At 43.3% G+C, this 17,629-nt stretch overlaps 1 protein-coding gene and 1 pseudogene across 1 annotated transcript in view; one reads left to right on the top strand and one right to left on the bottom strand.

Moving 5' to 3' along the window:
- Positions 1-6,579, bottom strand: part of JMY (junction mediating and regulatory protein, p53 cofactor) — a 94,976-nt gene extending 88,397 nt beyond the window's left edge. The window contains exon 1 of the mRNA XM_066273633.1: positions 4,999-6,579. Within this exon, the coding sequence (XP_066129730.1) occupies positions 4,999-6,003 (1,005 nt within the window). The 5' untranslated portion in view covers positions 6,004-6,579. The remainder of the gene's footprint in view (positions 1-4,998) is intronic.
- Positions 6,580-6,677: 98 nt separating this feature from the next.
- LOC136333929 (chloride intracellular channel protein 1-like) overlaps positions 6,678-17,629 on the top strand; it is a 63,687-nt pseudogene continuing 52,735 nt past the window's right edge.

The following is a 17,629-nucleotide window of genomic DNA, read 5'->3' as shown; positions in this document are numbered from 1 at the left end:
TTTATTATCTAACGGACCACAAATAATAATTTGAAGAATAATTGTCCTTATACAGAAAACATTCTTTACAAAACCTAAGTCATCAAAGTAAGCCACAGTTTGGGCCACCCAAGCACACATAGTACAATATGTGTGCTTAGTACATCCTCAGCTCTGACCAACAACCAGGGCTATGCTGAAACCACTCCCAGAAGCCTTGGTGGCACTTGACTCATTTAGGGATTGAGTACCTGCTGTATAAAGTGCACTACTTTCAGTAAACCCTTTGTTAAAGTCCAAGACAAACCTACCCTATAATAAATTTCACACTTCTTTTGTATTGAAGATTGAGATCCTAAATAGAATGCAATTCCTATGTATTCTAAAAAACATATGAATGCATTAATATTATATAAACTAGCGTATCACAATTATTTCCAATCAGATAACCAAATCTGTGAATCAGTAACAAACTTTTAGCAAAAAACTTAAGGTTTAATTCTTCAGTATTTCACAAGACAAGGATAAAGGGTTATTTTTTATAACCCATATTTCATCATAAGTGTATTCCAAAAATTAAACTCCAATTGCATTTACAAAGCACACCAGCCATGGGTGCTAATTTACAAAGCACATAATTTATAATTGTGTTTTTAAAGCTCTTTTTGAAAAATACCTTGATAAAAGCCCTTCTCTCCAAAAATGCAACTATGCCTTTACATATAAAACTTTACATACTGGCCCTGGCCGGGTAGCTCAGTTGGTTAGAACAGTATTTTTCAACCACTGGTCTGCAGACCAGTGCCAATTTACCCGAAATTCTGTGAATTCGCAGTTTCTGTGACTGGGGTCTACAATCTTCATACAACATCAGGGTGCTTAACTCTTTCATGGACTGGCAAGAAATTTCTGGCAGACCAGTGGTTTAAAACCACTGGGTTAGAGCATCATCATGATATGCCAAGGTTGTGGGCTCTATCCCTGGTCAGGGCATATACAAGAATCAACCAGTGAATACATAAATAAGCAGAACAACAAATCAATGTCTCTCTCTTTCTCTCTAACCAATCAATAAAAAATTTTAAAAAAGAAAAGAAAAAATTTACATGTCCATTTAAGTCTGTATATAACTCCCCTCAATTTATAGGGAATTCAACAATCGCAGATAAAGATCCCTTATTTAGGAAGTCATTTATAGTTTTAAGAGATTTTTCTCCTAGTTTTTCAATAGCATGGTTCCTTGAGTAATTTACATGCATCATTTTATAAAAATTTATTTACCGCCTGACCTGTGGTGGCGCAGTGGATAAAGCGCCGACCTGGAACGCTGAGGTCGCCGGTTCAAAGCCCTGGGCTTGCCTGGTCAAGGCACATATAGGAGGTGATGCTTCCTGCTCCTCTCCCTGTTCTATCTCTTTCCTCTCTCTCTCCCCCTCCAATAAAAATGGATAAAAAAAATCTTTAAGAAAGAAAAATTTATTTGCCCACACCGTTACATTAAAAGGACACTCTGCCTTGGTTGGGTATCTCGGTTAGTGTGTCCTCCCGATACACCAAGATGGTAGGTTCGATCCTAGGTTGAAGCACATACAAGAATCAACCAATGAATGCATAAATAAGTAGAACTGGTATTTTTTTCTCTCTCTCCCTTCTTCTTTCTCTAAAATCAATTAATAAATTTTTTTAAAAAGGACACTTCTTCCAAATGCTTTCAATTCTTGCAATACTAAAAACAAACTCGTGTCCTTTGTCTACTAATATTAAGAGTGCTCACAAGATGTGTGGCCCTGAAGTAGGGGTGGCAAAGAAGAGAATTCCAAGATATTGTCAAGGCAAGTGACCTTCAGAAGTCTAAAATCTATTTGCAGTCTGTTTTATAAAAAACAAACAAACACAAAACTCTTTTCAACAATTTACTGACCACTTTGAACAAAAAACAGGTGTGGTCTTTAAGCTGAAATCTTTAAATGGAGGAAAAGGAATTCTGTAGAAAAGAGACCAGAAAATATTCACAAAAATTAAAGGAAAAAATGATCCAATGACTAAATTTTCTAAACAACATACTATAGTATATGATACTTAAGAATGTATTTGATATACCAAATACACCTAACTTGAAACACTATGTAGCCAATTCCCCTAGTTAAATCAATTCGAAAATCAGAATACAAAACACTGAATTAGATGTAATTACTAAACTCAATAGAATCAATAATAAAAAAATGGGCCTGACCTGTGGTGGCGCAGTGGATAAAGCGTCAACCTGGAATGCTGAGGTCATCGGTTCGAAACCCTGGGCTTGCCTGGTCAAGGCACATGCGGGAAGCAACTATGAGCTGATCCTTCCCACTATTCCCCCCTGCCTTTATCTCTCTCTCCTCTCTCTAACATCAGTAAAAAATAAAAATAAAAAATAAGTTAAAAAATGACCCAAGTTCTGTAAAGATTTTACTTAAAAAAATGCTTCTGCAACCTATTAGATAGCAAAGAATTTAAGCAGCTGGGGAACAAAAAAATTAATCAATTAATTAATGGCTGGAGTGCTATCCACCCCCATAATCACGCCCATGGCAGACATCACTAATTAATCACACCAAGCTTTCCCCCTACAGAACCTCATCATTCCAACAGAACCTTCCAATAGAAATCATGGTGGGCATTATAACTGAACCTGTTTATTTCATTGACACCTATTTTTTTTTTTTAAGTGAGAGGAGGAAAGATAGTGAGAAAGACTCCTGCATGAGCCCAAACTGGGATGCAACCCGCAACCCCAGTCTGGGGCAGATGCTGGCACCAACTGAGCTATCCTCAGCACCCAGGGCACATGCTCAAACCAATCGAGCCTCTGGCTCTGAGAGGGGAAAAGGGAGAGAAAGAGGAGAGAAGCAGATGGTTGCTTCTCCTGTGTGCCCTGACAAGAATCAAACCTGGGATGTCCATATGCCAGGCCACTGCTCTATCCACTGAACCAACCAACCAAGGCTTGACACTTATTTTTAAAAAGCTATTTAAGTCAACTAAATGAAGTACCAAAAGTTTATGTATTTAATGTTCAATAAATTTATAATACATTTTATTTATTTTGATATCACGAAATCCTTTTTAAAAGTTTAAATTTTTTTCTGTTAAAGAAAATAAAATATTCTGGGCAATATAACCTTAACACCCTCAGCCCAGGCTGGGTGGATCAGTGGATAGAATGTCATCCTGGTGTGCCCAGTTCATGGGTTCCATCTTGGGCACATATGAAAGCAACCAGTGAAAAAGCACAATTAAAGGGAACAACTGGAACATCAGGTTGATACTTCTCTGTCACTACTCTCTCCTCCCCTACACACACCTGCCAGGTCCCCAGGGAAATCAATGAAAAATAAACCAAACAACCCCTCTCCTCTCCCTTCCCCATGTAAAAGTTTTAGAAAACTAATTATACTTTCAGCAGCTCTCATTTTACCCAATTTGAATTAAAAAAACAGGCAAAATAACTTTTTCTGAGGATCAATAAAACCAAAACCAGACATGCCTATATGACTTTGTGATTAAACAAATAGTCTTTTCTTATAAATGGTATAATATATATTTATGTAAATAGAGTAAAAGAAGGAAGCACTAACTTCATCCTTGCAATTTCAATGAAATACGACCAATATTAGCAAAACTCTGAAGAGAGTATATGTGGCCATTTAAGATTTGTCACGTCCTTCCAAAAATAATCTAAGGTAGAACATGCTCCAGAAAGAGATGATACAAAAAGAAATAAAAACAGATCCCCGGAACTCTAGATCGTATTATAAGTGGGTGATGTTTAGCATAAAATAAACTAATAGGAAGGAGTGAAAACCTGGATTCAGGAAGTTGTGAGAGAGCACTGTGGAATAAGTGAAAAAGTTATTTCCCAAATCCTCCAATCAAACAAAGAAAAACAGTATTCTAAGAAACCAGGAGGCTCCAGCTTCCCAGCCTTATAAATATATATAAATATAAATAAATATAAATAAATATAAATATATAAGGCTGGGAAGTATATAAATACAGGGAAAGGTTAACAGATGACAACACAATGTCAGGATATAAACATCATAAGAAGGAACATTTCCTCTCCCCAACTCCAACCTCAATTGGTACCAATACTAAAAATAATAAATTGCTCTGAGGAAGTATCTTTTAGTATCCATTAGAAGAAACAGACTATATCTGAAAATAAATTTTTCAGTCAAGTTCTTTCAGAAGCTGTTAAGTAAGCATGCCCTCAAATAATACATATCTTAAACACTGTCGAGCTCTCTATGTATACCCATTCCTACCTTTTCCCCATAAAACAATATACTGCACTACTTCTAGGTACAAAAGTATACTAAACATTCCTGCCCAGGGCATTTTTTTCTCCCTAAAACAGGAGTGAAACTTGCACCATCTGTAAAGACTTGAGATATTCCTAAAGTGTGTATAAAACTTTTAAAAATACATTTGCATTCAACTGTCACTTGGTGCTTTTTCATTTGGACAGGTCACTTATTTGGAGGACAATGGATTTAAAATTTGCTAAAGTTGCCAAACTACATTGGAGATAAAAGCAGCCCAATTTTACTCCATAAAACAAACTATATTTAGTAAAGGAGCATGACACCATGATTAATACCTGGGCAGTTATTGCTAGAAGGAGCTAGTTTAGGAGGAAAGGGAAACCCTTATTTAGCTTACGTTTACAGGCCACCTTTTCTCAAAGTGGCTTTACTCACAGTGGCAATATGTAAATAGAGCATTTACTATACAGAACCTATTTAATAAATGGGGGAGGAAATCTAAAAACTTATCAAAGTTCTTCCTGAAGGCCAATTAAGGATAGCCAGTTTCCCTATAACTGAAAGGAATGATGCGGGAGATGGGACACAGGAACCCACCGTCTTCCTTTTCCCTTGTCTAGAAAAACAGTGGTCGCCAACGTGCACAGCCTGGACCCACGCTCCAGCCTCTGGTAAACAATCACTAAAAGCTGTGACGGACAAGCAAACCTACCTCCTGGATGCGCTTCCTGGCCCGCTGAAGCACCTCTTCGTAGCCCTTCTGCCGCAGCTCGCTAAGGCTTTCGTAATACTCCTCCGGGTCATCGGTCTCGGTGAAGAGGACCTGGGAGAGGATCTTCCAGCCGCAGGTGTCCAGGCCATGGCCCAGGTAGACCTGGAGCTGGTAACACAGAGTGTCGATCTCCTGTTCGGTCATCTCCGGGGCGCCCCCGAACAGCACGGTCCACATACCCGAGGGCTCCTCGGGAAAAACAGGCAGGCACGGCTCCAGCTGCGAGTTCACGGAGCACAGCTGCTGGTGCACAGCGCGCAGGTCCTGGAAGGAGAAGAGCCCGGCCCAGCTGCACTCCTCGGCCGTGGGCTCCGGCTCGGCGGCGGCCAGCTGTTGTTCCAGGGACGCCGGAGCCGCCTCATCCTCCCTCACCACTTCCAGCACCTCGATCTCCTCGGAGACAGCCCCGCAGGCGCTCACCACCCGCACCGAGGACCCCGGGGCCTCCTTCGACGCCGGCGGGGCTGCAGAAGCGGCCCCCGCCACATCTTTGCCTTCAGGTCCCTTCCGGACAGGGCTGGTCCTGGCCCGCACCGGGCTCCGGAGAGGACTCTCTGCCCCTCTGCCGGCTGAACTCCACAGCTGCGGGTCCCCCCGAAGGTTGCGCGCGCTCCGCGGAGAGCCGCCCTCCGCTCCGGCCGGGTGCCTCCGGGTCCCGGGGAGCCTCCCCGGAGTCGCAGCAGTGGCCTCCGGCCTCCCCTTACCCACCGGACTGCACGGGCCGCGGGCCCCGTCGGACTCGGCGCCCGCTAGGGCCCCCGCCGGCTCCCGGGAGCCGCTCCTCTGCCTCTGGGCCGTCCGGTTGTGGCAGGTTATGGCAAACTTGCCTTCGATCTCGTTCCAGGCCACGATGAACACGAACTTGTGCTTCTCGCGCTCGTCGAACACATGGGGCCGCACAGCCACCCAGTCCGACTCGAGCGTCTCCTCCAGCGCGAACGCCATGGTGGCTCCGGCGCCAGGCCGCGGGGGAGGCGACGTTGGTCCCGCCTGCCCGAGGACTCACCGGCCGGCCGCACCGCGCCCCCCGCTCACCCGCGCTGGGCGCCTTCAGCCATCTTAGCGTCCCAGCGGCTCTCCCGGCTCGCTCGCCCGTCTCTCCGCACTCGGACCCACCGCGCCGCGCTCCTTTGTGGCGCGGCTCGCACGAAAGACAGACAATACGCGTCCCCGGAGCAGGTAGTTCACATGGTCACGTGTGGCCAGATCTGTTTACAAGCCCCGTGCCGCAGCAGCGCCCCTCACCCGCTCCGGCCGGTCCCCGCGCGCGAGGCCCCGGGGTTGCTTCCGCGGCGCTCCGTAGGTAAGGCGCAGTCCCGCGGGCCCCGCAGGCCGGTGGGCGGCTGGGGCCAGCGCTGTGTGCGTCTCCGCCGCTCACCCGGGCCGACCTCCCCGCCCTCCTCCTCTTCCCGACCTCCCGGAGCCGCCCGACGGATAGACGCGTTTCCTAAACTCTGAGCTTCAGTATCGCCACAATGTTACCATTCGGCTGCTGACGTCTGCGACTCCACGAGGGACGTAAACACCGGCACGTGCCGCACGCTGGTGACGCGACGGCGGCGCGCACACCCCGCCCGCGCGCCGGTCCCGCCCCTCGGCGTCCCCCGCCCTCCCCGCGAGCAGTCGCTCTCTTGACTCTCCTTCAGTCCTCACCGCCTGCGCCTCCCGGAAGCTGGAGCTGCCACTCGGAGGCAGGCTGGTCGGAGGTGTCAGCGTGACAGGTGTGCCTTACGGGCCAGGTGGCCTCCGAACCCCGGGAATAAAGAAACAAAGGCTGAGGAACTGAGACTTCGAACTCCCGTCATTCAAAGGGGCCCTTGAATGTAAGTTCGCCTCTGTCCTCCGGGGGGAATTGGGATGAAGTCCCATATTATTCGGAAACAAGTATGATACTAAGTAATAGAACTCTTTGGGTTCCTCCCCCCAGACTGTTGGGTTCTACACTGAAACTCTTGAGGCACAACTTAATATATGAAAGGATAATGTCTATAGAGGCAACCTAGTAAAACTCAAAGCAAAATAAAATTAAACGGAATTCTAGTCGTCCTAATGTGGATGTTTACATTTAAGTTCATCAGTGTTTTACTTCCGGTTTCATCATCGTGCAGTTTTTGAACCTCATTTTGAGATCGCTAGCTTGAGCCCTTTTGAAGTTGTATTCAATTATCAGAGTTCCCAGAATACATATAGAAAAAAAAATCATGTACAGTAAATTTGAAGAATTCTGCTATTCATTTTGAACTGTGATCAAACACATTCTTAAAATTGCCTAGTGGATCTTATAATCCAATTTATGTTATTGGCATTCTTTTTCCTATTCGTGTCCAGTTCATATCGTGTAGCAAGTATTCTACATTCACAGTATAGTGATAATTTGTTCTTTTGCTTTTATGTGTTTCTCAAATATATGCAAAACCACTTTAATTAAGTGCACTGTCAGCCAAAAGTTTTAGCCCTGTCACTCAAAGTATATTTTAGACTTATATAGATCTGCTTTGACAGACAGGGGGGGCACTTTGAGCAGAATGAGCAAAAAGAGAGCAAAACTGGTTTTTTAACCCTTTTGCAGTATGTGGAACCACACATTTTCAAAGCTTGTAACTGAACTTGTGTTAACTCATAAATGCAAATCAAAGATATACTTATCCAAAGGTAGGAAGAAAGAAAACCTGTCACAAATCTGTATCACCATCTAAGAAAACAATAGAACATTATAGAAAAATTTTCCATGTTTTCTGCTGAAAAGTTACTCCTAAAAGTTTTTCTGATAAAAACTGATGACATGATCATTATTAGGTCTCTTCTTGTAATACATTATAGATAAGTATGAATAAGAATAAACAATGAAAGAATATGTTTATAGGAAATATTTTTTATTTACATGTATTGCAGTATTTATTCACAGATATAAACTTGTCTTACCACAGTACTAAAGAATATTAGGTGGTGGTCATGTGGATGTTAATATTTTCCCTCACTGTGTTTTGTCTTAGAGGTTGTTAAGATGGTTATTGTTTCATCTATTTTAGTAATGTTAGACTAAAAATGAAAAGAAACAAACCAAAATTCCCATGGCAGGCTACTGTAATACTCTACAGTTCTTTATTTAGGTCTGTAGCTGTTTGTCAAACAAGATCTCTGAGTGTGTAAATTACTCCCTGGGAATAAGTAAAGCTACAGAAAAACCGCATACACCTACTAGCTTTGAAAGGGCTGGAAAATGATTATCTGTTTGAATTTTTTTTTTTTAACTATTGTGAATTGTTAGATGATCTGGGAAATACTTTAACTCTTTAGGTCTTGTAGGGGTGGTGTAACACCTGTGAAAGAAAAAGAACTGCAGCAGGATTGGTGGTGCTCCAGAGCAAAGATTGTTGTTGTTTTTTAAAATTTTATTTTTCAATTACAGTTTACATTCAGTGTCATTTTGTATTTGTTTCAGGTGTACAGCGTAGTGGTTAGACAATCATATACAGTACTTTACAAAGTGTTCAGCCCACTATTTCCAGCACTCACCTGAAACTATACATTGTTATTACGATATTATTGACTATATTTACTGTGCTGTATTTCCCTGTGACTATTTTTGTAACTGCCAATTTAAACTTCTTAATCCTTCCACTTTTTCACCCATCCCACAAACCCCCTACCCTCCAGCAACCATCAGTGTGTTTTCTTTATTAATGAGTCTGTTTTAATTTTGTTTTATTTTAGATTTTATTTATAAGTGAAATCATATGGTGCTTGTCTTTCTCTGTCTTATTTCACATAGCATAATACCTTCTAGGCCCATCCATGTTGTTGCAAATGGAAGGATTTCATTCTTTTTTATGGCCAAGTAATATTCCATTGTATATAGAGAAGTACATCATTTTTATCCACTTGTCTATTGATGGCCACTTGGGTTACTTCCATATCTTGGCTATTATAAATATACCCAGAAGTGGAATTGCTGGGTCATGATGCAGTTTCATTTTTAATTTTTTGAGAACCTCCATGTTGTTTTTTTTAATTGACTTTATTGGTATGACATTGGTTAATAAAATTATAAAGGTTTCAGGTGTGCAATACTATAATACATCATTTCAGTATATTGTGTTGTGTGTTTACCATCCCAGTCCATACTGTTTTCTATAGTGGTGCACTGATACGCATTCCCACTAACAGTACAGAGGATTCCCCTTTTCTCCACATTCTCACCAACACTTGTTTGTTGATTTATTGATGATAGCCATTCTGACAGATGTGAGGTGATATTTTATTGTGGTTTTTTTTTTTTAATTTTTAAAATTGATTGATTGATTTTTAGAGAGAAAGAAACATTGATTTGTTGTTCCACTTATGCATTCACTGGTTGATTCTTGTATGTGCCCTGACTGGGGATTGAACCCACAACCTTGGAATATCGGGATAATGCTTTAACTGACTGGGCTACCCAACCAGGACTCTCATTATGGTTTTAATTTGTATTTCTCTGATGCAAAGATTATTTCTCAAAGAAGTTCCCCCACTGAGTGGAAATGGTTAGGCCTTGCTCAGTCATTGACTGGGGATCACTCTGAGAAAAGCATAGGAGGAAAACCTGAAGCTAACTCTGAAGTCACAAACAGCTGGGACAGTCGGCTGACCACAGCTGAGGATTGAGTCCTTCCTTGAAGGACGATCTGATTGACACATCTCCAATCCTCCACAGTTTACTTTGTGTACCACATGGATCCACATCATAACATATTTGGGGAGCAGTTCCTGCAGGAGTCTGGCGGGCTTCTCTTCCTGAGGGGAAATTTAGAAGAGGGAGTTTAGAGAGGTGAATTATAGCTTCCATGGCTACAGTTGGTCTCATGGCCACAACTGATGCTCATCGTCCTACCCCCTCCACCATCTATTCTAAGATCTTTCATTCTCTGCTGGTCTCAGTGGCTCATATGGTGTATGAACTCCTGGTAATCTTACCTGTGTATAGCCTCCATTATTGTATCTCTATGTTTACCACACAATTAGGCAGGCACTACCCAGAGTCACCCAGTGGGTCACTTGGGTCTCATACATGTTTCCCCTTGTTCCCGTCATGTAACAATAGCCCTGCCACCTCCTGCTGATCAGAATCAGTTGCCCTGATGAGATGGTGATTCTTCTTGCCCACTGGTTCCTGGACACACAGATCCCAAAATGTTCAAGTGGAAGCTGTAGCTTATGGTTCCATGGGATCTTTGCTATCCCCTGGCAAGAATGCATCCACTTTGCGAACCAGGACCTCTTTTTTTTTATATATATACATAAATTTTTATTAATTTTAATGGGGTGACATCAATAAATCAGGGTACATATATTAAAAGAAAACATGTCCAGGTTATCTTGTCATTCAATTATGTTGCATACTCAGGAACCAGGACCTCTTAATTCTGCAAAACCCAAAGCTGTGGGGATCTCCAGTGTGTCTCTGAAAGTGATGGTAAGTGAGGCCACTCCTTTCACCCTAGGTTTCTACATCTATACATTCTTCCTCTTGGAGACATAGTGCTACATAAAGGACTATAATTCAACATTTACTCATGTCCTGGAGGATGGTGCCCCCATCCTTGTAGGATGTTACCTCTGAGCTGGTGCTTCAGCTGTTCATTCAGCACATTCAATTTAGCCAGCAGCTTCTAAGTGATCCAGTGCAGGCGTCCCCAAACTACAGCCTACGGGCCACATGCGGCCCCCCTGAGGCCATTTATCCAGCCCTGCCGCACTTCCAGAAGGGGCACCTCTTTCATTGGTGGTCAGTGAGAGGAGCACTGTATGTGGCAGCCCTCCAACGGTCTGAGGGACAGTGAACTGGCCCCCTGTGTAAAAGTTTGGGGACCCCTGATCCAGTGTATGATCTGACCACTGGAACTGTGAAATGGGTTCCCTAGTTGGATAATAAGTTGTCTCATGTCTTTAGATCAGTAAGTGGCCTGATGGTGGTGCTGGCTGAGGCCCTGTATACAGGAAAGGCAAACCCATACCAGAGTAAGTATCTATTTATTCTTGTGAGAAAAATCAGTGGCTCTTCCAGGATAATTCTTATGTAGACCATTTGCTACCAAGTGACTTAAGTTAGTCTTTTTAAGGAATAGTGCCATACTGGAGGCTCGGTGTTGCTGTCTGTTGCTGGCAAATTGAACATTCAAAGTAGTATATTACTAGATTAGTCTTCATAAGCATGAGTTCATGTTTTTGACCCATGCATAGCCTCCATCTCTGCCACTGTGGCCGTGTCATCTGTCTGCCTGTCATGCCAGTGAATATCACCTGGTCAAGTTAATTTATTCACTTGGTTATTTGGTGTCCATACCATGTCAATGCTTTCATTGGGCATTAATATATGATTTTAAAAATCTTCCCACCTTGTTCACACTTTCATACGTCCATCTGCATATCTCTTCCCCAGACCTCCTTGTCTCATATTTTAATTTTTCTCCTTCCAGGTCCCTGATTATTCATCATGTCCTTGAGTTCATGGACATTTTTACTTTGGACCACTTCTCACAGAATGGGTGACCAGGTGGACCTTCTGAAGCTCTGCCTGCTGGGAAGATACAACTTCCACATGGCACCTCGTTGCTATCTCTCACAGCCCTGATGAAGGCTGTGATTCAGACTGTGTCTGCTTTTGGTTTTGCACCCACAGACCAAGTCAGCCTATCCATAAACTGAGCTAGGAGTTTTTCCTCCGCTGTGAGCTGGTTAAATGGGAGCCGTCTGGTCATATACGTGAGCTGAGGAGGGACACTGCTACATAATGGATGTCATGATGGGACGCAGTGGGTGTCATGGGATTCTGGACCCACTGCTCATGCCCCTGGCTGTGTCATTGCTTCCTGCTCATGATCAGTGTCAGATGTATCCTGTTCATTTTATGATGGATTGCTACTAGGCCCATCTTATTTTATGACTTCTTCCCAGCTCATGTTGGGTACTTCGTGTCCCGAGGTCAAGCATTCCAATTCTGTCAGGGCCCATTAGCATGCTAGGAGCTGCTTTACAACAGATGGCTAATCCTGTGATGCAGATGGAGTGACCTTGCTCTATAACCCCACGTGCCTGGCTTCTTATTCTTCTACTGGGACTTGCCATAAACTTCATACCATATCTTTTTACTACTGAAACCTTAAATGTTATAGAGCATGCTGGGATTTTTGTTCTAAGCAGCAGGGCTTGCTGCTTGCCCTGCAGCCAGGAGCTGCTGCAGAACCATCGTCTACTCTGGGCCCTACTCTGTCTAAGCTGGCACCTTCCATATGGGCTGGAACAGTTTTCCTAGATGTGGAATGTGTTGCCTCCTAAGCTCAAGGAGGCTTAACTGTCACTGTGCTTCCTTCATTGTAGCGGTGGATGCATGATACAGCAATCTGTCCTTTACTTTGGAGGGAATGTCCTGACTTGCATCTGACCAAGGGCTATACAGAAACCTTACTGAGTTGGCAAGTACTTCAATTTTTATATAGTTTATCTTCCTTCCTCTGGAGTGCATGTGTCTTACCAAAATTTCTAGCATGCTAACACCCTCTTACTCATGCTGCCAGGTCAGCATGTCACCAATGTAATGAATCAATATGATGTTTTGTAATGAGGTGAGATGGTCTAGATCAGGGGACCCCAAACTATGGCCCGTGGGCTGCATGCGGCCCCCTGAGGCCATTTATCCAGCCCCTGCCGCACTTCCAAAAGGGGCACCTCTTTCATTGGTGGTCAGTGAGAGGAGCATAGTTCCCATTGAAATACTGGTCAGTTTGTTAATTTAAATTTACTTGTTCTTTATTTTAAATATTGTATTTGTTCCCATTTTGTTTTTTTACTTTAAAATAAGATATGTGCAGTGTGCATAGGGATTTGTTTATAGTTTTTTTATAGTCCAGCCCTCCAATGGTCTGAGGGACAGTGAACTGGCCCCCTGTGTAAAAAGTTTGGGGACCCCTGGTCTAGATGTCTTTGAGCTAAATTATGACAGATGGTGGAAGAGTTAACATGACCCTGGAACAAACTGTTTGTGATCTTTCCTGATTGGGATAGAAAAGTACACATTAGCCAAATCAGTGCTGCATATTGTGTACCAGAGACAATGTTATCTACTCTAGCAAAGAAACTACATCTGGCTGGGCACCTGTGATCAGGGATATTCTTGGTTGAGCTAGCAGTAGTCTCCAGGATCCATCTGGTTCTGCAAGAACCACACCAGCAAATAAAACATACATTCTAGGGACCGCCTGCCTGCGTCTTTTAGAGTAGCATTAATATCTGCCATTTTTTCTAGGGTTATATTTTTTATTTACTATATAGGTCAAAGAGGTGTAGTTTCTCAGCCTTCTCCTCGACCTTTCCCACTATGTATGATACCTCTCACCAACAGGCCCAATGTGTGGGTTACTCCAACTGCCACATATGTTCATCTCAATTACACATTTAAAAACCAGGGAGACCCTGGCTGGTTGGCTCAGTGGTGGGTCGTCAGCCCAGTATGTAAATGTCTTGGTTTTGATTCCCAGTAAGGGCACACAGAAGAAGTGCCCATCTGCTTCACTACCTCTCCCTCTCTTGCTTTTCTCTCCCTCTCTCTTCTCCTCTACTCTTATAGCCAAGGCTCAATTAGAGTGAGTTGGCCCCAGGCACTGAGGATGGCTCCATGGCCTCTGCCTCAGGCGCTAGACTGGCTCCAGTTGCAGTGAAGCAAGGCCCCAGATGGGCAGAGCATCACCCCCTGGTGGGCATGCCGAGTGGATCCCGGTCGGGCGCATGCGAGAGTCAGTCTGCCTCCACTCCTCTCACTAAAGTAAAAACAAAACAAAACAACAACAACAAAAAACAGGGAAATGAATACTAGATGAATTCTCAGACCTAGTGGACCCTGACTTTGACTAAGACTCCATATATTACCTAGCCCCTGTATGCCCTTACTCTAATACAGAGCCCATTATGAAATTTCTGGCTGTTAGGTATCAGTGTTAACTTGGACTCTGTCTTCAGCAGTCCTTGAAATGTCTGAGTATTCCCCTTTCCCCAGTGAACAGTCACTCAAGTGCATGGCCTAGATCCCTTTGGGGAAGCACTGGGGAAATCTGTATTTAAGGGTTCTTCATAGTGGCACCCAGTCATCTGTTTAGTCAGTGAGCACCAGGTCTGAAAACTGGTTCAGGTCCAGAAACTAGGCAAAAGATTTGTGTGATGGGTGGGCGACTTCCCTCAACCTTCCACTCATCCACTCTTACTCTATGTTGATTATGTAAAATATAAGCAGACACTGTTGTATTAATCCTAACTGTGGACACTGTGACCCTCAGGCTTCTGATGGTAAAAAAATGCTAGCATCAACATCTGTTGCTCCAGGTCCTTTTCATCCTCATTTCAGTGAGATAAATTCTGTGGCTGCTTCTTCTGCCATTAACCCTGGCCTTCAGAGGAAAGCCCCTCTAACCAGCACATTTCTAACTTTCTTGGTGAATGATATATTATTTGGGCCTTCCTGGGAAACAGTCCTGGCTTCATGTAAAATATCTATTCCAGCATTCCCACTGCCCTAAGTCTTTTACTCCCTTCCTCTTCTGTATACCTCAGCAATTCAAGTATTTCAATTCAGGCTCTGTGAAGGCCATTGCTTTTTCCAGTTTTCTAGGAGTCACGCTAGCTGCAAGTCACAACATTCTGTGGGTCCTAGCTTAAATATTAAAGTCTCTTGTCATGAGAGAGTGACCTCAGTGTCAATAGACAATGTTAGTGACCCACAGCTTTTCATTTTCAGTCTGTAGAGTAACAATGAAACTTTCTAACAATCCTGCAATTCCATCTTTATCATTCCCCATACATTTTAAATGGCATTGCACCAGCCCATGCATTCCTTTCCACTGGCGCATTGTCCTAACTTACCAACAAGTAAAAATTTTGGAAATCGGACTTTCACCTTTTGCTAGGAGCTCTCTGCACTCTACTCATCACTCAGAATGGGGTGCTTATTGCTAGTCAGGTGGGGAGTGATCTAGTCTCCAAACCCCATCATACTTCCTGTTTCCTCAGACTACTTCTAGTACCAACTGTACCAGCTGGGCTCTCTGGGAAGCAGACACTGAAGGAGTGAGGAGTGTAAAAGGTTTACAGAGACGAACACCCATGAAAGAAAAAGGGAGGAGGCAGGATAGGTAGAGGACCATCAGCTTAGAATCTCTGCCAACCCAATGGGGAACCTGGAACAGTGATTGCTAAGTGAGGTATAAGCTGGACGGAAATGGCTAGATCTTGTGCAGTCATTGGTAAGAGTCTGCCCAGAAGAACTGTACCTCAGCTACCATAGTCACAATTCATCATAGGCTGTGGCCCCCTGGAGAGGTTTCTGGCCTATGCTCATAAGCTAAGGTGATCCTAAAGGTGCTAATCAGCTGGGAGCTGTCTAAGCCTACTTTTTGAGCAGGGACTTTCTTGAGAGGGGATCTGAGTAGTTCATGACTACTTTTTTTTTTTTTTTAAGAAAGCAAGGGAGAGAGAGATACATTGATTTGCTGTTTTGCTTATTTATGCATTCATTGGTTGATTCCTGCACGTGCCCTGACAGTGGGATCCAACCCACAACCTTGGCATATCGGGATGATGCTCATAATTAACTGAGCTGCCCAGCCAGGGCCGTGACAAGTATTTTTAGTATTTTACATTACATCTGTTATGGCCGTGTATTCTTATTTTATAACTCCCAAGTGGTAAAAGTGAGAAAAAGGAAAACTGAGGCAAAAGAAAAAAAGTTGTGCAGCTCTGCACCATGATGCCTGGCATCACTTTATAAGGCACGGTAGGCCCCTCTGCTCGTGTTCTTCCTCAGCAAGATGGTTTCTCCAGAAGAAAGCCCCAGAACACCATGTTCAGTAAAGTCACAGGAATGTAGAAAGAAGAGGGAATGTGTCTGCCTGGCTCCTTCTAATTTGTGATTTCCAAAACATCAAGTTCCACCCCGTGGGGAGCTCACACTGTCAGGGTGCATCACCCGTCCCTCAGGAAACCGGAGTATGGGCTCTGCACTCGAGCATTTCAGCCACGCCTGGAAATAGAGGGCAGCTCAGCACATCCTTCCAACAACCACCCACAGGCCGGAAGGAAGGTGCAGCTCTGTAAAGACAGCAGCAGTGGGTGGTCTGGGGTACAGACACTGCCTTCAGAAAGGCTACCCTGGCCTGAGAGCTTGGTTGGCATGAGCATCATGCCACTGTGCTGAGTTTGCAGGTTTGATCTCTGGTCAGGGCACATACATGACTGGATCAATATTTCTTTCTCTCCCCCTTCCTCTCTCTCTAAAATCAATCAATAAATTATAAAATAAAAAACAGAAAGAAAGAATAGAGCTGAGAAGGTGAACTATGTTTATATCTGATAAAAAAATCTAGCTTTTATGTTGGACTGTACTGAAGAGTAGCATGCTTAATTGAATATCTCTTTAAAACTTTAAAAAACTTTTTTTTAAGTTAAATTTAATGTGCTCAATGTGTTCATAAGTTTCAGAAAAACATTTCTTTTTTTTTTTTCAGGTAAACATGTCTATAGCATTTGAACTGTTGATTGTGTTTTGTGCCCATCACCCAAAGTACAAATCATTTTCTGTCACCATAGATTTATCCCTCTTAACTCCCTCCCCCACCACTTTTTCTCCCTGGTAGCCACTTCACTTTTACCTGTGTCCATGAGTCTCAGTTTTACATCCCTCCTATGTGTGAAATCATACAGTGATTAGCTTTCCTGATTAACTTATTTCACTTAGTATAATGTTCTCAAGGTCCATTCATGTGTCATAAATGGCATGGTGTCATCATTTCCTATGGCTGAGTAGTATTCCATTATATATATGTACCACATCTCCCTTATCCAGTCACCTGTCAAAGAATATTTCGTTTGTTTTCACATCTTGGCCTCCATGAATAATGCTGCAATAAACAAAGGGGTGCATGTATCTTTGTGTACCAGTGTTTTTGAGTATAAAACATCTAAGTATTATAAAAGCTTCATGTGTTCATTGTAGACATATTTGAAACTATAGATAAACTGAAACAAACTTTAAATATCACCGAGATACCAATTTTATTATTTTTATTGATTTAAAAAAATTTTTTTTAATTTACAGAGAGAGAGTCAGAGAGAGGGATAGATAGGGACAGACAGACAGGAACAGAGAGAGAGATAAGAAGCATCAATCATTAGTTCTTCGTTGCAACACCTTAGTTGTTCATTGATTGCTTTCTCATATGTGCCTTGACCGCAGGCCTTCAGCAGACCAAGTAACCCTTTGCTCGAACCAGCGACCTTGGGTCCAAGCTGGTGAGCTTTGCTCAAACGAGATGAGCCCATGCTTAAGCTGGTGACCTCGGGGTCTCGAACCTGGGTCCTCCGCATCCCAATCCGATGCTCTATCCACTGCGCCACCGCCTGGTCAGGCTTATTTTAATTTATTGTATTTACATAGATTCTAGTGTTGCCCCGAATGCATCCCCCCCCCGGAATTCCCCTCAACATCTCCCTTGCTCCCTTCCTCATAATGCCCTACCCCCTTCCCTTCAGGTTTATCCCATCCTATCAT

The sequence above is a fragment of the Saccopteryx bilineata genome, chromosome 4 (genome assembly GCF_036850765.1).
Source record: "Saccopteryx bilineata isolate mSacBil1 chromosome 4, mSacBil1_pri_phased_curated, whole genome shotgun sequence".
Lineage (NCBI taxonomy): Eukaryota > Metazoa > Chordata > Mammalia > Chiroptera > Emballonuridae > Saccopteryx > Saccopteryx bilineata.
Note: the sequence above shows the minus strand (reverse complement) of the source record. Positions and strands in the feature narration are given on the sequence as shown.